General features: G+C 38.1%; 1 protein-coding gene across 1 annotated transcript in view; it reads left to right on the forward strand.

Moving 5' to 3' along the window:
• The window catches only part of rsph9 (radial spoke head component 9), a 35,284-nt gene extending 23,128 nt beyond the window's left edge, over positions 1-12,156 (forward strand). Inside the window, exons 3-5 of the mRNA XM_039749967.1 lie at positions 1,024-1,153; positions 2,641-2,787; positions 11,996-12,156. Coding sequence (XP_039605901.1) covers positions 1,024-1,153; positions 2,641-2,787; positions 11,996-12,156 — 438 coding nt within the window. The remainder of the gene's footprint in view (positions 1-1,023; positions 1,154-2,640; positions 2,788-11,995) is intronic.
• The last annotated feature ends 13,764 nt before the right edge of the window (positions 12,157-25,920 follow it).

A 25,920-nucleotide genomic window follows, 5' to 3' on the forward strand; every position in this document is an offset into this window, starting at 1 on the left:
GTTGTTTCATTTAAAATTCATTGTGGTAATGTACAGAACCAAAATTAGAAAAAAGTTGTCTCTGTCCAAATATTTATGGACCTAACTGTATACCCATGGAAAGATAGCGAGTGAAGCTCTCTCTATAACTCATACACACAAACACACATACATACACATCCTCTGTGTTTCTCCTTTTATGGTCCGCTTCTCAGAATGCCTCTGTCCTCTACTTACTTTCTGTTTACCACAACAAACTTTTCATGTCAAATATATCACAGTTCAATGGTATGGGAGTGAATGAGTTGCCGTCTCCAGTTATGACTTAATTTCTGCACTTAAAGCCAGTCCAATAACTACAGTAATTCTCAAATAACACATACCCAAAAGCAATAGCAAAGTCCAAAAACTTGTGTGTGCTAGCTTGAAAACAACATGCCACTTTATAGAAATTCTGAAATAATCTTAATTTGACAAGTTTCGTTTTGCAAAGGAAACCTTAAAATTGGGACAAATCTAAAAAGAGTAAGAAAATATTTGAAATATCAGTGCCCCCCACAGTCACATATGAAATCCAAGCCATAAGCAGTATACATTACTGATAGAATGTTAAAATTTGATAGTTTAGGTTTGTTTTATAAATAAGATAGAGAAATGAGTTTCAAATTATTATACTGCATGTCTAATTTTACTCTTACATCCAGGACCATTGTTATAATGATGGTCAAGGTGAACTCATGCAACTCAACCAACAGTTGCACTTTTCAGTAACATTTTAATGTCATAGTTATTCTGTCGTTGCCAGCCACCTTGAGAGATGGCATCTAATAAACAGGGTAAGGTCATATTCAAAAAAGTGAAGACATATGGACAACATTTCAACGACAAAATATAATGGAACGTTTGCAGATTTATTAAACACAATGTTATATGTGACACTGGCATTGACACTCAGTTTGCCATAATTAGAAGCATAACCCAAGCCCAGCAGTTTCTCTGTCACATATTTTGTCTTGCTAAATATTGTGCATTATTGTTCTACAGGTACAAGTTACAGAAGAATACAGGCTTGTGGCTGTCACAGCTCAAATAGAAACTGAAGCAGCTGTGGTACCACGGGGTGCATATATAAAGAATGCTTATGGTCAAGTAAACACAAATAGAAGGTTTGAAGGTAAATTGAACTGAAGATGACTTTTAGTAACATTTCCTACTTAAACTAACTAAAAGTTTATACAGCCATAACTTATAACATATGGGAAGATTTAGCTGTGTTATGAAATGCATTCAGCAAGATGACAGACCCGAATGGAGCCTTTTGAGACAAAAATTTAAATCTTTCCAAGCATAAGAACAAAAATGTAAGCCAAAGATCTAGCAGTGATCTTAAGTAAAGAATGATCAAACCTGAAGTTGAAAAAAAAGTCTTTTTCCTAAGCAGCTCTTGTAAAGGAAACTGAAACCACTAATATCGCTGGTCTTCATTATTACTGATCCAAAGTTCAGACTTAATACTGTGTGCACTGCCATCTTTTATGAAGAAAATGTCATAACTTCACAGGTCATAACACTTGTGACTGGCAATGAGGACTGTTGCTATAAAATGATTTAGGGGCTCCATTGTAACCAACTCATAAAATGGCAGCACTCTCAGAAAAATAACTAGCAAAAATAGCAATCACTAAAATAATGATAAAGTACATCACCAACAAAATAATATTAACACACTCTGAAATGGAACACAATAAATGTGGATGCAGCCAAGTATGTTCCTGAGAAATTGCAAATGGTGTCATCTGCTAATGGCTTGAAAAGGAGAGTCCTAGGAAGCCAGGCTGCAGTAGTTCATAATGCCAGTGCAAGTCCAGCAACATTTCAGGTGAGGAGATTTGGATAAATGATAATTATGACTACAAAACATGAAATGAATCGGAGCGGGAGCTATATTTTATGTTAGTCAGAAGATACCTATTAGGTTGAAGAAAGCCTTTCTGGAATGAAGAAAAGTAAGCGGTGGATTCCCTTGTGCTGTGTATGATTGGTACAGTAGCATTTTAAATACAGTAGTAATTCAGCAGTTTGATCAGCCTGATAGTAAAGCACCATAGCAGCCAATTTAGAATGATACAAATTAGGATAATCTCTACAGCCTGCATTTTAAGAAACCAACTCAAATTTGCTGTAATTGTAAGATAATACAAGGTCTTAAATAATGTGGAGTGAAATCATTGTGAAATATAATAATATATTTGGTGCAGGTTCAGTCAAACTTAAGTTCAAACATTATTTGGACCTTATTCCACCTGCTATTAAAAAGTTTTTGTTCCACATTCAAACGACAGTTTTCTTTTTATTCATCTACTGCTTCTTGACAGAATAACATCAGTAACCAGATAATTGTCACTATAAACTAAAGCTCCAAATCTAATCAGCAAATGGTTCCAGTGAGGAACACCATATCCAGCAGAGAACAGGAATATGGCCATACTGGCATCAAGCTTCTCCACACATTTAAAACAACTTAATAAATAAGACGCACACAAGATTCTGCACCACTAATAGATTCTGCAATACAGTTAACAATATTTTAAAAATAAGGAAATCCTACTCCTTAATTCTTTTCATATATGTAAATAAAACATTTTTTTCATTCTTCCTTAGGGTTGTCAATGACTGAAGCCAAGAAGCTAAATTCATATTTTCATTTTGCTGAGCCTGTTCATCTCAAAAAGAAAACACTCTTAGAAAAAGCTGACCTGGAACCATCAATTGACTTTCTGGATTCACTTGAAGATGATCTGCCAAGTGGTAATAATAGCAGTTTTCCTTAGGGATGAAATTGAGTTCCTATTTTTGAATGTTATGTGTGTATGCATTGACCTTTGTCAAACAACACTAGGTATACAACATTGATTTAAAATAATACTCTTTCTGCTTGCACTGAATTTTCATGACCCTTTAAGGTGGCTGACAGAAGAGCTTGTGTACTGAAAATGTGCCTACATGGTATGCACTGCTATTCCTGTTATGTAACCTTATGCATAATTACTACAGTGCATCCGGAAAGTATTCACAGCGCATCACTTTTTCCACATTTTGTTATGTTACAGTCTTATTCCAAAATGGATTAAATTCATTTTTTTCTCAGAATTCTACACACAACACCCCATAATGACAACGTAAAAAAGTTTACTTGAGGTGTTTGCAAATTTATTAAAAATAAAAAAACTGAGAAAGCACATGTACATAAGTATTCACAGCCTTTGCCATGAAGCTCAAAACTGAGCTCAGGTGCATCCTGTTTCCCTTGATCATCCTTGAGATGTTTCTGCAGCTTAATTGGAGTCCACCTGTGGTAAATTCAGTTGATTGGACATGATTTGGAAAGGCACACACCTGTTTATATAAGGTCCCACAGTTGACAGTTCATGTCAGAGCACAAATCAAGCATGAAGTCAAAGGAATTGTCTGTAGACCTCCTAGACAGGATTGTCTCGAGGCACAAATCTGGGGAAGGTTACAGAAAAATTTCTGCTGCTTTGAAGGTCCCAATGAGCACAGTGGTCTCCATCATCCATAAGTGGAAGAAGTTTGAACTCTTCTTAGAGCTGGCCGGCCATCTAAACTGAGCGATCGGGGGAGAAGGGTTTTAGTCAAGGAGGTGACCAAGAACCCGATGCTCCAGACGTCCTCTGTGGAGAGAGGAGAACCTTCCAGAAGGACAACCATCTCTGCAGCAATCTACCAATCAGGCCTGTATGGTAGAGTGGCCAGATGGAAGCCACTCCTTAGTAAAAGGCACATGGCAGCCCGCCTGGAGTTTGCCAAAAGGCACCTGAAGGACTCTCATACCATGAAAAATAAAATTCTCTGGTCTGATGAGACAAAGATTGAACTCTTTGGTGTGAATGCCAGGCGTCACGTGTAGAGGAAACCAGGCACCGTTCATCACCAGGCCAATACCATCCCTACAGTGAAGCATGGTGGTGGCAGCATCATGCTGTGGGGATATTTTTCAGCGGCAGGAACTGGGAGACTAATCAAGATAAAGGGAAAGATGACTGCAGCAATGTACAGAGACATCCTGGATGAAAACCTGCTCCAGAGCGCTCTTGACCTCAGACTCGTGTGACGGTTCATCTTTCAGCAGGACAACGACCCTAAGCACACAGCCAAGATATCAAAGGAGTGACTTCAGGACAACTATGTGAATGACCTTGAGTGGCCCAGCCAGAGCCCAGACTTGAATCTGATTGAACATCTCTGGAGAGATCTTAAAATGGCTGTATACCGACGCTACCCATCCAAACTGATGGAGCTTGAGAGGTGCTGCAAAGAGGAATGGGCGAAACTGGCCAAGGATAGGTGTGCCAAGCTTGTGGCATCATATTCAAAAAGACTTGCGGCTGTAATTGCTGCCAAAGGTGCATCGACAAAGTATTGAGCAAAGGCTGTGAATACTTATGTACATGTGATTTCTCATTTTTTTTATTTTTAATAAATTTGCAAAAACTTTTTTCACGTTGTCATTATGGGGTGTGGTGTGTAGAATTCTGAGGAAAAAAATGAATTTAATCCATTTTGGAATAAGGCTGTAACATAACAAAATGTGGAAAAAGTAATGCGCTGTGAATACTTTCTGGATGCACTTTATGTATTAAAGTATTGCAAAAAAGAAATTAAAACTCTTTTAGCTCTATGACTTTATAAACAATCATTTTCTACTAAAACAGGTTCTACTGTGTAGATGTCATTCGTGAAAAAGCAAAGTACTGCTACTACTTCCCTCACAATTAAACAGTAATTAAAGCTAGCTGCTGCAAATCAAGTGCGTTTCATCTGAACTTTTTTCTTTTTTTAATTGCTTTGCCAATTGCTTGGATGATGTGAATGTTGCCTCAATGTAAACCCTACATCATTATAAATTTTGTCAACATTACTAAGCTTGTACTTAGCATTCATTTTTATTTTCAGCACATGTGGCACTTTTTACATGTCTGTATTACGCTGCACTTCCAACTGTTTGTTTTTTTTCCTGCCTCTGATGTATTTTGGATTTATCATTTTTTAAAACTTTGCTCACCATATAATAATCTATATCCTTTGTGTTTGATTGATTAAAAAGCTTGAAATTTAGCTTCTCAAGTTACCTTGGTTGTCAGCAGGTTTGAAGCTCATCATTAATTTTTGGTTCTGAAGCATTTTCAAAGATTTCTGAATATCTAAGTAAATTGTGTGGCATACTTTGCTTTTTTCTACCACACCTATAGTCTAATAGATTAGTGTTGTACAGATCTCAAATCAATACTTGCTGTTATTTAGTACAGTATATTATTTTAATGCAAAGGATCTATTTTTTCTTATTTGAGCCATAATTATATATAGAATATAAGTAAAGCATACTAGTCTATAACTACTGGATTGTCTAATATCGGCAGGATTCTGTTCTTCCCCTTGGAAGAATATTTATTGACATTTAATCAATCAACTTTAAAGATGGTCTCTGATATCATAAGGCAGTAAGTATGAAGGCGCATTAGTTTGCATCCTCATTAGACATTTAAATAACAGGCCACTAGTTCAAGGAAAGGCCACGTTAAATAAGTTTATCCAGAAGAAGTAAGAGAAGGGTAAGTTGAAAATATTGGGGGGATCGGTTGTTTGGGGTCACTGAATGTTGGGGAAATGACTGGGTAAGGAGGACAGCTGGCAGATTAGATGGACATGAGGGGATGCAAGTGTTATGTGTGCAGGAAGCTAGATGGAAGTGGAATTAGGCAAGAGAATTGAGAGGGGGCTATAAACTGTCATACACTGGAAAATGGTGTAGGGATCATAGAATACTAAGAAATTAAGGATAGTGTTGTTAGTGGGAACTGGAGGAGTGATAAGGTAATAAGTGTCAATTCTGGGCCTTAAAGAGACATAACATCAACTTGTGCATATCCTCCTCAACTGGACTGTGTTGAAGAGGAGAATATGGCTTTTTGAGCAGAAATGGATGAAGAGCCTAGGGTGAAACAAGAAGAAGAAAAGTAGCTTGTTTGGTGGGTCTCTAAATCGGCCCATGTGAAAGAGTAGAGAAATGATACACGGGGTACACAGAAGATGAGGAATAAGGGAGAGTATAGTAGATTTTGCCATAACACTTGATTTGATAATAGGTAACACATTTTTTAGAAGTAAATCAGCATGTAACTTACAGCAGTGGAGGGGAAAAGGCATACTTTCTAATGTGTTGAAAATGTTGCTTGAAAGAAATAAAGAATTGCAAGTACTGTGTGTGAGCATAGCATAAAACTGTGGTGAGCAGAATAAAAGCATAGCAACCAGCACCAAGGATAAAGTATTGAGAGTTGGTGAAGAGATGTTGAGTAGAATGACAGGAAGGGAGGCCATCCAGGAATAAAAAGAGATATTGTAGAGGAAGAGTGAAGTGTAGGGTGTAATAAAGACAAGGAAAGAGTCAAAGAAGACATGGTACCAATCAGGGAGGGAGGCAAATCCAGAAATTGTACAGAAGACAAACAAGGAGGCAAAAAAGAGAGTGGTAATGACAAAACTGAATAAAAAAGAAGGAGCAAAAATAATTTTTAGAATAGCAAAGGCTAGGATTAAAACAGGGAAAGATTTTGTCAAATAAATCAGATACAAGATGAGCAAGCTGTACTCTTGAGTGAGCATGACAGGATCAAGAATAGATGTTAGACAAAGAAAATCCAAGGGTGGTGGTTAAGGATTGAGTCCCAAATGAAGGGCGAACACCAGGCACAAGGAGTGGGAGAAGTAAAGGAGGTACTGAAATGATGGATGATTGGAAAAGTTTAAGGGAATAGAGAGCAGAGGTGTGGTCTGATCTAATGAAGAAGATCTATGAATGGGAGAACATAACCATATGAGTAGCGTAGCAGTGTGATTGTTCCTTTTTATATGGAGAAGGGAGATATTCTGGATTTTGGAAACTACATGGGAAATAATAATGTCACATATGATGCAAATCTGAAAAAGTGTCATAGAGAAAAAGCTCAGGTAAGAGACCACTGTAGGGGAGGAGCAATTTGGTTTCATGCCAAGAAGAGGAGCAACTGATGAAGTATTTGCATTGAGATAGCTCATAGAGAAGCATTGTGAAAAACACAAAGGCCTGCATGTGGTGTTTACTGATTTGGAGATGGATGATGACAGCATGCCACATCAAGTAGCCTGAAGGTGTAATAAGGAAACAGGACTACCAGAGATGTATGTGGGGATTGTCCAGGACAAATATGATTGATCGCGGACCTAGGTTAGAAGCAGTGTCAGGGTATTAGACAAGATCCCAGTTAGAATAGTTCTTTATGTCTTAACCTGTTTGGTTATGGATGTGCCGAGTCATGGGATAAAAGACCAATCCCTCAGCTTTTTGCTGATGACATTATGTTGTATAGCACCAAAAAGAGGGGAATGGAGAAGGAGCTTTGCTAGGTAAAGACTGAGGAGAAAAAGGAAGAAGACAGAATATTTGGGGTTCAGTTATGGCCAGGATTTAGAAGTTAGCCTGCAGGAAGAGCTATTGAAAATAGTGGAAAAATTAAATTAGCAATATCAGTGATACCAGAATATGGATGCAGAGATAACCTACAGAGTGCAGTGTGAATGGAATAGTTTATCAGGAACAATACATGATCAAAGAATCAAGACACAACGGTTAAAGTATGGTTTTTAAGAGAGTGTTAAGACTAAGCAATGATGTATGGAGCTAACACATGGGCAGTAAAGGAAGTGCAGGAGATGTATTTGGACGTAGAAGAAATGAAAAATCTGAATAGAATGTGTGGAGTTTTAAAGAATGACACAAAAAGAAATGAGACAATCTGCGATACAAAAAAAGTAGGAGAAATATGTAATAAAAGTGCAGAAATGTAGAAATTGTATGTACATGTGCTGAGGAGTAACAAAAAATAGGTGGCCAAAACAGTGATGAAATACACGTAAAGGGGTAGACAAAGCAGAGGAGGCCAAAGTGGAGATGGATGGATAAAGTAAAATAAGATTTGAGGAAAAAGGGTATGACCTGGGGAGGAGGTGCAGGACGGAGCTGTATGGAGAGGGTTGGTCAAACACAACAACCTCACATACTGTAGAAGTGAGAAGAGATAAAGAATAAGAAGATTACAAAGTGCAAAATAAGGGTAATTTTTTAAAAACACATTTTGTATGCTTTTATTGCACAGTTCCTGCCTTAAAATGTCAGAGATGGATTTTAAAGGTGACTGGTTGGTGAATGACTGTCCAGGATGAACAACAGAATTCTGATAATATCAGAGGCATCCGAATTCCTGAGGCTGGAGTGAACTTACTAAAGATTCAAGAACTGATTTTTTTTTATGTAAAATTAGACCTGGGTTATTTTGTTACTATTCAATCCACTGAGTGCTTAGTATATTTGACTCATCTATAAGATAGCTTATTTTATTTTGGAGGATGTATTCCATTTATAAACACTCATATAAAATACTGAGAAAAATATTAATAATTTATAATGAAATGAAGCAACATAATCATTATCCCATGAAAGTATATTTTTCATAAATAAATCTTAATTTCTGTTTCTTGTAATGTGTTGCAAGACACTAGAGGTCGCTGTTGCCTCTTCCGACTCAACAGACAGACACACCACACACAGGGTAAAATCATCCATCCATCCATCATCCAATCTGCTATATCCTAACTACAGGGTCACAGGGATCTGCTGGAGCCAATCCCAGCCAACACAGGGTGCAAGGCAGGAAACAAACCCCATGCAGGGCGCCAGCTCACCGCAAGGGTACAATCACAAAGAAGATATTTAATATTTTTCTACTTTAAATAATGTTCCTTCAGGACCACAGCCACCAATAACCAGTAAATCAATACTAAATCACTACAATAATTACACTAGTAAGTAATAAGTACACAAATCTCCACTCCACTCCTCCCAGCAAGCTTTCTCCTACTACCTCCCAACTCCGACTCGCTTGCCGGGGTCACAGCAGTCCTTTATATAGTCTTTGACCCAGAAGTGCTTCTGTTCTTCCTCCCACGTGACTTACCAGCACTTCCGGGTCAGTTGGAGAATTTAGGTTTTAATCAGCCCGTAAGTAATACACGGCTTCTGTTGTCATAGTCCATTAGTACTTTGGGCTAGGTGAGAATTTGTTCTCCTACTAACTTCCCACCGGTGTCCCCTGGCGGTACCCAAGTACTCCAAGTCCCATAGTGCCATGCGGCCATCCGGGGCACCACTGCAGTCCAGGAAAGCTGCCATCTATCATCTTGGGGGAGGCAGTGTCTTTGATAAGCTGTCTTCCCCCATCCTTCCAGTACTAAGACATCCTGGCCGAGATAAACTGCCAGCCGTCCTTTACAGTGTGTTTAATGGTAATAAATGAAGTCTAGATAAGCATTATCCCTAAACTGAGCTTCTGATGAAGTTGACAAAGAAAACATTCATTTGCCACAAGATCAATTCAGTTTTCCCTTGAATATGTCCCAGTTCTTTTTTCTCAGTTGCTACACATTGCATTTTGTTAAATATCTTATTGTTTGATATTTCATAACTGAAAACAATGTAGCAAAAGGCAAAAAGAAGGGAATTAGAATTTCCTGCTATAGATCATCTTAAAATAAGTACAGGCATGAAATGTTGAAGTTATGGTAATAGCAGCAGGAATAAAGCTAAATAATAATAATGACATCATGTGTCCCAATTCATTTGCCCATTCCAAATAAGTCAAATCATTATTACCTTCTGTCTGTCCTTTCCATTTTTCAGCTTCATTTGATGCTAATTATCCATTTTGCACACTAAGGACCTCATTTAAACCATTAAATCTTCTCTGTTTGTTTGCCAATCATGCAATGCCAGCTGAACAGATTTTCATAAAAATTTGTATACAGTACAGGTTTTCCTTGGTCCAATTTAAAAATTTCATTTGAGTGTTCAGGGTTGTAATGGGGGGTTGGCAGTGGAACCTAAAAGCTGCACAATATTTCAATACAGTTCATCACAAAGAAATCTGATTGTACAATAAAGATGAACCAACTTACAGTCCAGGCTACGTTGTGTTTTCAGAAATTTCTGAAGGATGGTTGTAAATGGGAGGCGGGGATATCATGCCAAGGTGGCAGAGTCAAAATTAATTACATTTTTAATGCATATTACAATTGACACAACTTAAAGTAGGCATTAAGGTATTTCAAATGTTCCATTGAGAAATGGGGTGTTTTGTTGGGGTTTATGTAATGGTAATGAATTTGGCATATTCTTTAGGTTTGGCCCAACTGATAATGAAGGGTACATTTCATGTCAGTGACTCAATGGAGTGATGGTGGGGTGAGGGTGGATGTAGTGTGATGGGGGAATAACACAGAAATCACACATCAATTAAACAGCTATATCTGCTTTCACACAATTTTATCTTTACATTATTTGTCATGCAATTTTAAATACATGCTTTATAGAGTTTCAGGAATTTCACTTGGGAGGCATGATGGAAGAGCCAGTATTACAAAAAATATGCAGTATTCCAAAAGAACTGAAATTTTACATGGGTATTACAGTTAACCCAAGTTAATATACAGAATTTAGGAAGTTTCATTCTGAATAGAGGTTCAATGGAAGGAACAACACAAAAATGGTAGTTTTCCTCATCTTGCCTGCCAGATCAATGATCTAGAATTTTCATGGATCCAACCAAGCAGGGAGTTACAAGCAATCACACAATGCAATCATACACAAAAACAATAAGAGTGGTAATGATGTGGGAATGATAAGAGAGCCAGCAATGATAAAAGGGTCAACACTCAAAAAGCACATAAATACAGTGGAACCTCGGTTCATGAACGTCTCAGTACACGTACAACTCGGTTTACGACCAAAAAGTTTACCAAACTTTTGCCTCGGTTCACGACCACACACTCGGTATACAAACAAGTCAGTTTCCCTTTCGGTTTGTACATGTTCAGTCTCTCCCTGTGCATTTCCTGTGCTCTCGAGCAAGAGAGCGCGACACACACACACACACACGCACACACACAAGCAGCGCGAGAGAGAGCTGGACGCTTTAAGGTAGGAAGGCAGTAAAACAATGCACTGGGCTTGATTTTGTTTTCACTTCTGTTTCCTGTGATCTGTTCGTAGCGTGCATTGTTGCAATGTTATTTTTCTTGGTGGTTTATTAAATTACGGATTTTTTCAAATGTTCATTTTTTTCCCTTTGCTTAAAACTCATTAAAAAAAGTGCTATTAGCCGGCAGTTGGTAGCGCTATAGCGCGAACTATTGCAGTGTTAGTTTTCTCTGTTGTTCAAGGTTTTCACAGTGTTATTCAATGTTTTTACATTTATTTGACTATTACACTGTACATTCTATGGCTTAACTATATTTGTGCTTAAAAACTTAAAAAATATATATATTTACATACAGTTCGTATGGTCTGGAACGGATTAATTGTATTTACATACAATCCTATGGGGGAAATTGCTTTGGTTCACGACCAAAACGGTTTACGGCCAGAGTTTTGGAACGAATTATTGAGGTTCTACTGTATTGCTTTTTTATCTTAAATCATTATAGAAATATATCCAGAAAACACTGAGCACTTTGACTAGATTAAGAAAACATTTTTGGCAAGTTTAAGATAAGACCAGTGCATGATATTTCTTGAATGGATTGAATTTTGAAGAAAAATCAATATTAAATATTAATAAAATTAATCTAACAATAAACACTATTAATAGTAGTCTTCAATTATGGGATAACTGGGAGCAGGCAATAGAAATTTAGCAAAACAATTTACACAATTTTACACTTCAAGACCAGAAGTAGCATTTACCTATTAATGACAGGTACCTGTAAGATTGTCACAGCATAAAAGCTCTATCCCATTGATATGCATTATAAACTGAATGACTTATTATACTGTGCCGTATCTTTATCACAAGTAAGAATTCATGCAAATTGCAAATAAAATGAAATATTTTCTGTTTTATTTCAGGATCATGGAGTTTGCAGTTTGAGAAAGGGAACAGTGTGGTAGTACTCCGCAGTTTGCTTTGGCTTGGTCTTACATTTTATCACATCCCCCTGACTTCCCATCATGGCTACACTTATATAGGTACAGGGCAAAAGAACATAGACTTCCCTTTTATGTTATAAAATTCTAATTTATGAGAACTACAAATGGGATTACAAACAATTGTATCACCAAATTTCAACCCCAGCATTCTTAATCAGAAATAAAAAAAATATTTTATTAAAACCAATGCTAACTTTAATCTGTTCATCTGTATTTTTTTTTATATATTTATTATTTTGTGTAAAACTTTTTATGATTAACTGGCTCACATTGTACAACCACCGAAAACAAAACTGAACTACTGTCAACACTAATAATGTGAGTTATTAATATGCAGCATGTGCCAACTGTGCAAACATCAAGAGAATAAAGCTTGTCAAAGTACAGGATAATTTATGTCTGAAAAATAAACAAAACAGAACCCACCGTTGGTTGTTCCACCAATCAGGCAGTCCTTGGCTAGATGGCTACCTCAGTCATACTTCAAGTGCTCCATACGGAGTATTTATTCAACTTTCAGATAAGCAGCTGAAGGAAAAAATGTTGCTTCCTTCACTTGTACTATAAATACAACTTAGTTAGATTTCATGTCTTGTTTATCTACATGCCATGTGTTATTTCTTTTATCTACAAGAGATGAGATCACAAGGTGGACCCCCAGAAATAAATATTACAAAAATCAATTTAAAAGGCATGCATCTGTATTAAGAAAATAGTATAAAATGTACAAAGTAAAATTTTACTATCTGCATCAATGTATCCTAACAATAAAACTGGCGCATACCATTGTGATGCCCTGAATGTCCACAGCCTTGGCATTTTCTGTCTCCTCGGATATCAATAATCATACACCGACCTGGACTAGAACAATGAACAAGTTACTCTTGCACAAAAAGTGCAATTGAAAGTGCATTTATTTACAACAATCCAAGCCGTGTCCAAAAATGTGCAGTGCACTCATTATTTAATAAATACTCTGTAATACAAACACTGCATATGGATGTTAAAAATCAATAATTAGATCCAAGTAGATATGGTTTGTTAAAACCAAGATATATAAAAAAAAAAAAAAAAAATTGAGAACTGGCTTACTTCCTTATGTTGCCACTTGTCTCCCTCTGCTGCTTCTCTCTCCAGTTTTGGGTCTGCTCAGCAAAGCCGAGACGCCAACCAGCACAGTCCCCTCTCTGGTTCTCTTCCCAGCCACCCCAACTGGGATGTTTGGAGCCCAACTCCGTCCCCCTTCCACTGTCTCTTGCTGTTGGTGTAGCCTTCCACTATGCTTGCCGGATTCAGGTCAGGTAACAAAGGGCACTATACCAATAGCCTCGAATCTCAGCAAGCCAAATGCTCTTTTTAAATTCTGGTACAAAATAAAGTAACAGACATGAGAAATACTTTTAAGCACTATAAAAAAACAAGTTAACGTTTTACTCTAAAATACTGCCCTAAACAAACAACATACAAAGTTATACATATTGCATAAGTACAAATATACTGGGAGAGTAAAAAGAAATAATTTAAATGATGCTAGGGCTGCTCCCATTCTCAAACTTTTTCTAGAAGAGAGGAGAAACAATGAATTACTTGTTAACATTTATAAAAATGAAGGTTAAAACAAAATGTGAACAGAGCTCCGCAAAACCGATCCTACCTTCAGCAAGACTAATTTCCGCCAGCTTTAAGATAATGACCTCATATAAATGGTCCCTGGCAGGGGCCTGCAACATATGCTCTCCCAATGATGGTTCCTGCTTATATTAAATACATACTGTACAACAAAGACGACCCTTGAAGCACTCGGTCATTCCTGCTCCTCGTATTGCTCAATAGGAATGATCTGTAGCACTAGTCCCATCCCTCCTCTCCATTGCACCGTCTCAGTCATACAATTCTACCACTCCCTTCTTCTTTCCCTTAATTTTGCCTCTGTTTGTTCTCAGACTTTCTCTTCCTTTTCAGTCTCGCTCTCAGACCCCTTTTAACCTTGTAAGTGTACGTGCTTTCCATAATGATCCATGAACTGTCAACAAGGAATGTCTGTGCTGACTACACTAACACGAAAAAGAGCAATCAGCCAATTTCCCATTAAACACTCCAGTGCCACTTGGCTTTTCACTGGCACACACCTACACCCACAACATCAGAGCTGCACTGTTTTTACAAAAACCTTACACAGCCACAGACACATGACATGACACATTATGCCACAGTTGTTGAAAGACATGGCTTCTTGCTGCTGAGCCTCTCCCTAACTTAACATGTAATGAATTACCAGGAGACCAGCACAAATTATACATGTGGCCAGTGCATTACTGGAAAGTATTTAAAAAATATTTATTTGCTTTACAAAGCCTTCTTTTGTAGGCCATAATAAACAAAGGTTATGGAGATTCAAGAATTAGAAAAACTCAGCAATTTAAGTGTCAAATCTATTACCACAGATATCAAATCAGAGCAACCTTAGCTTACCACTGGGTGCCACACTCATTATTAGAAGTGGTTTTCTCAGGCTTTTTCAGCTAGAAGACTGACAAGAAAATAACTGTGATATCATGAATAGTGGTTAAATGCATGTTCCAGAAATATATTAGATACAAGCTGGTTTGAACATTGAATCATGGCCTGTAAGGAATTAAAAAAACTTTCACAATAAACATTTTGGAAAGACTGTCTAGATTCTTATTGCTTTTCATATATCTTTGGAAAGCCCTCCAAAATAGTATGTGGAAGCCTCGGCCAGGAAAACAGGTCAAGTGTTTCAAACCCAAACATGACATTCTCCAGTTGGTGGGTCGGCAATGGTGGCCAGCTCACTTCCCGTTCAGTTCATTATCTCCCTCTTGGACAAAAGCCGACAAGAGGCTCTCTATGCTTTCACTTGACTGCTGTTCTTCTGTCCCAGCCTGTTATTCCCTTCCTAGTCAGCAGACTCCACACCAAGTGTGTGGGATATCCCTGACAGCCCATCTCCACTGGAAACATCCAGATTTGCCATCCTTTGTCCTTGTAGCTGGTATTTGCTGTTCTTCCAAACTGTTGCCTCCTCATATGCTTCTTCCCACTGTACATTCAAATCTACTATAATTTTCTTCCCAGCTGTTCACCAGATATCCAGGTCTGTTCTCAGGGCAGTGAACAATAGAAACTTAGGGAACCAGATCTTCCCTGCCAGGTCAGCTCTTATCTCCCATTTTTTGGCTGATGGATGTAAAATAGAAAGTGTAGAAATGTGTCATCATTTCTTCTAAAGTCACACGGTTGAAGTCACCACATATTCTAACTGCAGGTATGGAGTGAATCATCATTAAGGTGTTGGTGACATAATTAATCATTTCTGTTACCAGGTATAATAAGAATGAGTCTCTACACATCATAAAGGTTTGGGGCAGCGACCTGTATAGTACGAGGGATATCCAGAAAAAAAGGTTACAACAGCTGTTAAAAATCGAAAAATGAATATATTTTAACCAAATTTACAGGGTATGTTCCAAAATATGTGTTTATTTCTCAACATAATCGCGGTCAACTTCGATGCACTTCTTCAGCCTGGGCACCAGCTTTTTTATACCCTCATCGAATATGCTCCGCTCCACCTCCGAAAGCCACTTCTCCACTGTCTCCTTCACCTCCTCATCGTTGGAAAAACATTTCCCACCGAAGAATTCTTTCAGTTTGGTAAAAAGGTGAAAATCTGAGGGCGCAAGGTCCGGGGAATAGGGTGGGTGGGTAACAATATCCCATCCAAAGGACACAAGCAGGTCCTGAGTCACACGAGCGATATGGGGTCTGGCGTTGTCGTGAAGGAGGGATACACCACGAGTCAGCCTTCCCCTCCTTTTGTCTTTAATCTTTTTTTTAATTTTTTTAGGGTCTCACAATATGTTTCAGCATTGATGCTGGTCCCTTTGGCCATGAAATCCACCAACAAAACCCCTTTTCTGTCCCAAAAGACAGATGCCATAATCTTCCGCTCTGAAAACTGAAATTTTTATTTTTTGGCTGATGGGGAATGGGTATGGCGTCATTGTTGGGACTGCCTTTTGGACTCAGGAGTATAGTGACATACCCAAGTTTCGTCTCCAGTCACTATAGAGTCAAGGAACGCTTCATCCTCGATTTCATAACGCTGAAGAAATTCACATGCAGCCAAAACGCGATTTTGGCAATGTTCTGGAGTCAACATTTTTGGCATCCATCTTGCACTCAGCTTCCTGTAATCAAGTTTTTCTGAGACAATTTCACCCATTAAACTTCGTGAGATGTGTGGGAACATTTCATGAAGGGTGTCAATCGTCACACGACGATCACTGCGAATTTTTTCATCAACTTGCTGCAGAAGCTCTTCTGAAACGAGAGACGGCCTCCCACTCCTTTCTTCGTCATGAGTGTCAGTGCGACCTTCTTTGAACGACCTAACCCACTTGTAAACATGCTGATGTGACATTTCCTCAGGTCCATAAGTTTCCACAAGCTGACGATGGATCTCGGCCGCGGATTCGCAACGCAAAGTGAGGAACTTGATGACCGAACGATTCTCGCATCGGCGGTAGGTGGAGCAAACGGCCTCAGCAGAGGTTGACGAACTCGCTTGCTGTGATGACATTTCACAACTGACTGACACGGTCCCGGGCTTATTTTGACCATTAGGACCCCCCTACACGCAGGTATGCAAACCTTCAAAAAAAATTCCCTGCACCCTCCAGGGCACTTGTAACCTTTTTTTCTGGATATCCCTCGTATAACCCAGCTGCAAAAGTTTTTGAAATATTAGAACTGAGATATTCGCAAGACTGAGTCCAAAACAGAACTGACTCTTTGGAGGTAAGATGGTGGTTTTAAGGGCTGGGGAAGGAAATTACGTCATCTATGCCTGAACCGGAAGTGACATCATCCGAGGTGCCGGCGCCAGAAGTGACGTCATTAGAGGTGCCGGAGCCAGAAATGACGTCATCAGAGGTGCCAGAACCTAGTGAGATTTCCCGGGAATGGTCTGCAAGAAACTGAGAAAGACAGTCCGCACACTCTGCCACCCCCTGGTCTGGTGTAGTATTACAGTTACCCAGGCCCTTTAGCTGTCTCCTACTCACACATGTGTGACACAGGTCACCATTGCAGAGGGAGAAATATAAATGTAAATAAGGATGATGTCATTTGTAATTTATCTCCCTAGGTAAATACCTTGGATGAATTCCAACAGTCAGAATTTTAATGTCTGAATTACAAGCTGTAGTTTTAACTGTATTATGCTCCAGTTTACAGCATTCCTCATTCACATAGTTGACCAGTCACCATCCTGTGCTTTTTCCCACACCACACTGGCTCTCTATCTGCTTGAATAACATGAAATCCATCCAACATTAAAACAGTGTCAGGTACATATTAGCTTTAAGCCAGCTGTCAGTAAAGAACAAAATGCCACTGTACTTGTGTGCTCCATGACTTGCTATAAGCACAGACAGTTCATCCATCTTATTTGACAGCAATTTGATCAAACATTTCCCATTGCAATAAATGGCAAATCAGTTCTAAAACCATTTCACTTTGCTTTTACTCTCACGTGGGCACATCACCCTCCCTGTCAGTAAACAAACAGCTCCTGCAGTAAAATGTAACTGAGCTGTTTACACACACACAATCACAGTGCAAGTAACTGATTACGGGAGTATTTAATACAACCCTTTTTATTTTCTGTGTCTAACTGTTTCAGATATTGTAATCATAAGGCAGCCTTCAGCTCCTCTTCGTGATTCCCTCCAAGTTCACTACCCATTTTTTGCCAGTTTTACGTTCATAACAAAAGCAGAAATATAACACTTTTGTTATTTTTCTATTAATTCAACTTATCCTTTGAAGTTTTCTTCCTTACCACAGCAAATTATGCAGAATGTTGCACGAGTAACCAGTGTAGGAAAGTTAATGTGTGAACTACTGGTCTAGTAGTGACTGGTTAAAAGACTGTGGCTTTATGAGTCATTAAAAAAAAAACAAAAAAACACACACACACAACTCTGCCTCTCCCTGAAGTTGCTGCCGTCTAATTTCTCCCACTTATAAGGCAACAAAAGCACCCATCTCAAAATGCAGAAAGCAAAAAACAGATTTGTTTAGAGTTAAGTTTCCTTTCAAGTGTGTTGTAAATGCCAGATGGGTTGGACAGCATCCTGTGCAGGAGAAAGGAAGCAGCCGGCCCCAGGCCAGAGGGGATGGACGGACAGCCCAGTGGGAATGAAAGATGCTGTAGGGGATGGTTTATTCCCCCGGGACACAAGATGACAACAGGCCTCTGTATCGGCACCCATTTGGGAACTAGAGGGGAATGCTGGGAAATGTAGTCCGGCAATACTGCCCTAATGGAGTCCAAGGGTGCCGCAAGGGGGTGCTGCAGGGAGATGCACTCCCTAATAAGTGGGACTTCCATATGACCTAGAAGTACTTTGATTGGGCAGTGACCCTGGCACCAGAAGTACTCCATGGTCCTTAATAAAAGAGAATGCACTCCCTTATCCAGGCAAGTCGGAGCTGGGAGGACATAGAGAAATACTTGACTGGAGGAGGGCAGAGTGGTGGTGAGAGGAATTGTGAAGAGATATTGTGTTTTGTTAAGAGAGAGAGAGAGACAACCTGTCTTTGTACTTATTTTACTTTGTGGAGAAATTGGTGAATAAACCATTCTTTATTTGAACCCGGGACTCTTTTTGTGATCGTGTTTGGGGCTCACTGACACCCCTGGGTCCATCACAATGTGTAAATACAAAGTAAGTTATTTCACTTCAAGTTATTAGAGGATGCCATGTTCTGGGATGGTATTGGTGTTGTAATGTATATTTAAGATTAATTTTGCTGTATTTGTTAAGTCTGAAGCTTGTGTGTGGATGCTAAGATGGCAGCATGCTGGCTACTGGTTAGGAGCAACTGCTGAATGTTATTTATGTGTGCAGTACATGACCTTTGTTAATATTATTACTTCATTTGAACTTGATTTTTGTTACATTTAGCTACGTTAATGTGGAAAGTCAATTAAGTTACAGATACACATGTCCAAGTTATAAATGTACAAAGTGCCATTACTTCCAAGCAAAAAAAAAAAACAAAAAAACAACATTTACCTAATGTAACTATGTATGTATATAAAGGAGAAAGGGATTCTTTTTGCCAGGTCCAATTAACTGCCGACAGGGTGTTAAAGAAAATAAACTGCACAGCAGTGGGTTCAACTTCCCTGATTCAGCAGTGCATTATTGTGAAGGCTCCCCACTGAGAAATAGCCTTTGCTACACCATCTCTGTCGATTTAAGATGAATGTTTTCAGGAACATCAGAGAATCTTACGTGTATTTGCTGTGACATGGTAGTTGCATTACATATAGTATTTGGTGTTGCAATTCACAGCTTTGTTCACACATGTATACAGTATGAATTCAACTCAATGCACCATATGAACACATGTGTATGCACCATTTTCACTACAAGAGCCCTGTCTGTGCCAGTAGTAGTAAGAAGTGAGCCATGTCTAACTGTTTGATGCTCATCAACACCATCACACGTTCTCTCCCAAAATAGAACCTTCTTCAAAAATCCAGTCAACATGTCATACATGATCAGAATTTGTCAGTATTTACCGTGCACAGATAAGGTGAGTTCATTCAGGTAGGTGAATATATCAGTAAGATCTACCCACTTTGGCTGTTCAAACAATATGACAAAGACATGTGGATGCTCCTTCTGGTAATTCATCAATATGATGCCTTGACATTTTCTTTGATGTTTTGTGATTTTCTTGCACTAGACAAATTTTTATTAAATTTAAGGCCATTTTTCAAAAACACCATTGAACATACAAGCTCATTCTCTTAGTGGGCATGGACAAGCAGTTCTTGCATTCTTCCGATCAATACTGCTGCCCCATCGGTACATACTTCACATTCTCCAATTCAAATGATTGCTCTTAAAGAAACAAACACTTTAAAAAGTCTTTCCTTCAAAACATGTTCAATTAAATCAAACTTTATTTTTTTATAACAATACAAAAAGCAATTAACATCTGTTGAATCATCCAACTGTTCTGCTTGTTTCAGTTCATCTGCCACAAGGCCAGTAATATTAAGGGACATACCCTTGATCCAAAGGCAAACAGTATTATTTTATAGTGAAACAATCATAGTTTTCCCAAGACTTCCAGCTGCAGGGAGAATGAGTTCATCATTGAGAAGACGGGGCTTCTTTGATTTATACACAGAGAGCAATACAGCGCAAGATGCATGAAATGCTTTGACAGATGCAATTTGATTTGATTTGACTTAAATTCTAACCATTTCTATTGGGAAAATGCACCTGTCTTACCAACACAGGCGGAGCAATTGGTACTCAGTTGCTGCTGCAAACTGGCTGGCTTAATGGAACCGTTCATTAGCACTGCGCTGCAGATATAATACAGCAGCTGCAATGGGTCTGCTTCCTTACTTTAAAATCAATATAAAACATGATACTCTTAAAACTGCAGTGGGCTGGCACCCGGCCCGGGGTTTGTTTCCTGCCTTGCGCTCTGTGTTGGCTGGGATTGGCTCCAGCAGACCCCCGTGACCCTATAGTTAGGATATAACGGGTTGGATAATAGATGGATGGATACTCTTGTAATGGCAATGTTTTGCATTTGTTATTTTCTTTTTAAATCAGCAGTTACACCTGAACTGGCATTATTACTGCCATTTGTTGTGGCAGTAGCTGAGCATTTCAACCATTTATCCTTCGGATATTGACTTTTTTTGCTAGCATTGATCAGAACAGGTGGTGTTAAAACTCACCAAGCTAAGCTGCATGCCACGCAGTAGCACAGAGATGTGATAACTATAAAACCATACACTAGATTCAACATTGCACAAATTTTATTACATATTTACTGTTTTTATTTATTTTGTTCCAAATTACAATTAGAACGTCAGTGAAACAGCTTTTGAAACAATTTTTCTCATGACATCAAAGAATAGTAGGTTAGCTAACTAGGTGTGACAGGAAACATGCAAAAAAAGCGCGGAAGAAATGGGTTCTGGCCATAGGCAATTCTAAAACATGAATAAAAAGATTTAAGAAATTAATCGGTAAAGATTATTTCCCTACTAAAAACAAAAAATAATAAAAAAACGTTTAGAGACGCAATGTTTTGGTTATACACCCTTCATCAGTTGTGTTGTTTTACAGATAAACACTAACAGCCTTTCACTAATCCATAGAATGCTTAGTAAAAATGAATGAAAAGATAAACATGATATTATGCCAGGAGGAAGCATTCTGTGTGCACTGAATTGAAGTGTATTTTCATTCAACTCTCCAATTGTGTGAAGTACATCAATATATGAAAGTGTAATTCAACACGAAGTTCTCCCTCATACTCCATCACATTATCCCATCTAATCTCATTAACTTGAGAGATTCAAGTTGGGATTTCACAATAATAACCCTAAAATGCTATCTCTCTAAAACTGAAATAAAAAGGAGGCATTAAGTGCACCTGCTGAGTGTAGATCTTGTTGATGATGTCAACAAAATTAATGTTTAAAACAGTTCTGCAATTTAACCATAATTTCATGGGCAGAAGACTTTATCATTACACGTCAAATGTTTATGGTGTGGTTTATCATTACAAATATGGCTTTATATGGATTGATTGTTCTTTTGGAGAAAACTACAAGCCACAAAAAATGAAACACACAGATGGTAAATCTTCATCCTGCTCCCACTCCTGACTCTAGCTCCCTGATTGTATAGAGACGGCCCCTTTTATTCCCTCCTGGATGTGCTCCAGGTGCTTGATGATGTCCTTCTGGCAGCACTTCCTAGTGTGGCGGAAGTGCTGCCATTGCACCCAGAAGAACTCCGGGCCTCCCTGGAAGGATCTTCATCCATCTTCCCAGGTGTGGCAGAAGTGAACGTTTCCCGGGCTCCCCTGGTGGTGGCCCCTTTGTACTGTTAGCAGAGGATGAGAATACAGCATGAGCAGTAACAGGAAAGTTCAAATAAGGAATGTGTGTCACTTTCGTCATTTTTTCTGAGACAGTAACACCTCTCCTGTACCAATGTGTTAGCCAGTCTCTTTACTACTTTTAGCCATATATATTTTAGAACATTAAAACAATCTGCACAAGAACAGTCTACTCAGCCAGTCTTAGCCACTTAATTCTTCCAAAATAACATCAAGTTAAGTTATGAAGGCCCCTAAAGTCCTACTGTCTACCACTCTACTTGGTAATAAATTCCACATGTCTATGACTCTCTGTGTAAAGAAAAACTCTATAATGTTTGCAAGAAATTTATCAAGATTCCAACTGTTCCCCCATGTTCTTGTGGAACTCCTTTCAATGTTACAATTGAAGTGTTTATGTTTATGAAGTGAATTAGTACAGTGGATCAAGACTGTATCACCTCTTTATCTCCTTTTGATTAAACTGAAAAGACTCCGCTCTTTTAGTCATTCCTCATAGTTGTTTCTCTGCAGTCCTAGAATCAGCCACGTCGCTCTTCACTGAACTCCTCCTAGCGCTGTTATGTCTTCTTTGTAACCTAGAGACCAAAACTGTACACAGTACTCCAGATGAGGCCTTGACATTGAATTATAAAGTTTGACCACAACTTTCTTTGACTCTGGACTCTTACTTCCTATGTGTAATACTCTACATTTAATTATATAAAATTCTGTCTCTCACAAAGCTACCCAATCATGTATGCTATTCAAGTCCTTCTGTAATGATTTAATGGATTCCAAAGAATCTGCCAATCCACCAATCTTGTTATCATCTGCAGACTTAACCAGCATGTTATTGATATAAGGGTGCACAACATCTCCATAAAGGACACCTGGCCTAGGTCCACCAATGCTCTACTGCAACGCAGGCCTGCCAACATCCTGTACCTCTGGAATGCTGGACACTCATCACCTACGAAGAGCAAACCACTCCATCCTGACAAACTCTTCACATACTGAGGTGTTATTCATACATTTAGTGTTAATTGTGATTGTCTTTTGTTAATGAATATATAACTTTAAATTCTAAAATAACATTCCAAACAGTAGCAGATATAAAAGAAATACACTCCACAATAAGACTCCCGGAGAGTGTCCCTATAAACGGCTGGCACTCATCTGCTGGGCTTATTCCTTGTCAAATGTCCAACCTCTCCTAGGTCATCACTGGAGAAGCTCTGTCACAGTTTCAATATTTTCTGGAAATAACTGCTTTTTGTATTCCATTATCAGCATTGCATGCAAAGATGCTGCCTGCACAAAAATCATCTTTAAGATTGAAATTAAACATAGATGTACTAACTTGCTTCACACATGCAGCACAAGCGTAAATGGATTTAAATACATCTTCACGGAAAACACCCCAACAGTTACAGCCACTGATAAATAATATTGTATATGCCTGGTATTCCTCCGCCTTGTGCCATTCACTCACTTTGCCCCATCATTAGGAAAACCCATACAGTGATAATCACTTGGTACAATGACAGAAGGGCTTACTCAGAGGGACCAAAGGCTGTTCAGTGAGTTGCAAATATTATGAGGTGTATATTTAAAGTTTTTGACAAGCAAGTAAAGTTCAAACAGAAAAGGACTGCATTATAGCAAAGGCAGGTTTAATAAGCAATCCACATACTGATCGTATAAGGTAAAGAATCTTTCTTTAACAGTCACCTCAAAAACAGCAGCAGATACCTGACAAGTATTTCTGCTCTCTTACAATCTACATTTGTAACCACAACTCTATTCTTGTGTCCACTCCCAAAAACGCAAGAACATGCCCAAGGTAGCGGAAAACAAATTAGTCTAAGTAATATACTGAACATTTCAAGAATAAGCTGTTTGCTTACCTTTTTTTTTTTTTTTAACAGTCCTATTGATGCAATGATGACTCTGGTACACCAATCCATTGGTCAGTCTCTTTATTGCCTTTACCTAAAAACACATAAACATAACATTACTAAAAGAACAGGAGACATTCAAAATAATTTCTAAAGTATGAAATATCTTCATTAGAATACATATGCTTACAATAGTTACCTATAGACTCAATTTATATTACAAATTTCAATATTACACTGTCAGATCACAGTTTATGAGCAAAATGGCAGTTTTATTTTACCTGGTAATTTCAAAGAGGTATGTACTCTCACATTGTAGAATATGCTCTGAAGAATAGGTATGAATTGATTCAGTAAGTTAAACATTGGAAAAGTTAATCACATTATTATAAAAGAGATGTATACTTGACTCAGAACATTTAAGTTCAAGTTTATTATCATTTGTCCAACGCACAAAAGGATTCCTACTTGTGTGTTTCCCACAAGCTAGTGACTGGGTTATAAAATAAAGAGCAGACAATAAAACAATGGACAATATAAAAATACGCACACACCAGACTGAGTCATGCAGTTTTCAGTACACTTGTGTGGCATGCTATAGAATCACTTAAGTAATACCTTGAAATAATTTAAAGATAATACTAAACAGAAGCACCAACAAAAACTATTACATTATTTTATGTATCTATATAAACTGGAATTAGAAAATATATTTATTTAACAATTTCTAAACATGTTTAAACCTTTTAAAGAAAAATAAATCAAATAATTTACAGATATCTATAAATGTTCAGTTTTGCTTGGAATATACTCTTTAAAATGGTTACTGCCCAATACATTACATTTTTAGGCAATCTATAAATATCTTTAAATAATCCCTTGTATTGAATAATATCATTAAATGGCTTTCAGATATTTTCAGCTTATTAAGAAATAACCCTAATTTAAGCTATTTGGAAATGTTTAAAGATTTTGTAGATGTATTTTCAAACATATAAAACAATTTCAACAATAGCTTAAAGTAACTTACAGGTATCTTAAAATTACTAAGATATACTGCTGATTTATAAATTTACCTATAAATATTAAAGATATTTTACACATATCTTAATTAGTACAGTATATAATTCCCATGATAATCCATCTCTTGCTATACACTTAACGGTTTGAGTAAGGTAGCCGTTGCCTAATTATAACACCACCGTAGAGCTTGAAGTTAAGACAGTTTCAGTTTTTTTTCTACAATTCTGAATAACTGGCGTTGATTTAAATAGTGAGACTGTATTAAAGATGTTTTGTAATAATCGGAATACTCATTGCAATACTAAATTTCCTTGTAAACATCGTTTTTCTAAATTACTACTAAATTATCTTGTATTTGTTTGATTCAAGTGAAATTAAATAGATGCCTGTTATATCGCCTGTATTCCTGGCACAAACGAATTAAATAGCTGTGTGCTCTTACGAATGATGATGGTATAGTCTGGTTAAGTATCTGCACTGACCTCGGATTGTTGAAGTGACGATGGTCTCTCCTGCTGGAGACTGACCGCCGAGGATATCGCTGTCCAAGAGTCTTTTTATGAGATACGACTGATGTTTCACTAGTTTAAGAAATAATTTCAGATTGATCCTCTTGAGAGACACTCATACTAACCGGTTATTAATTCTGATAATGATACCGTTACAAATACAGTAAAGCACCATTCCTACATTCGCCAAGACAACGACTTAGTTTGAAATACGGCATCCTTCTCTTTGGGCGATCACAAACGGCAAACACCTGCGCAGCTCTTGAAACTGTGCCAACTTTTTTTATTCACAGGTGATTGGTTCCGTAAGAATGATTGATGTCGGCTCTTCCATGTGCCGATACAGGCAACTTTCTATTCCAACCACGTCAGTGCTGGGTAAACCAACCGGTTGCGAGTGAAAATGTGAGCTGTAGACTAGCGGCCGTTCAGGGGAGTAGCATCCACTTTCTCA

This window comes from Polypterus senegalus, chromosome 3, assembly GCF_016835505.1.
Source record: "Polypterus senegalus isolate Bchr_013 chromosome 3, ASM1683550v1, whole genome shotgun sequence".
Taxonomy (NCBI): Eukaryota; Metazoa; Chordata; class Cladistia; order Polypteriformes; family Polypteridae; genus Polypterus; species Polypterus senegalus.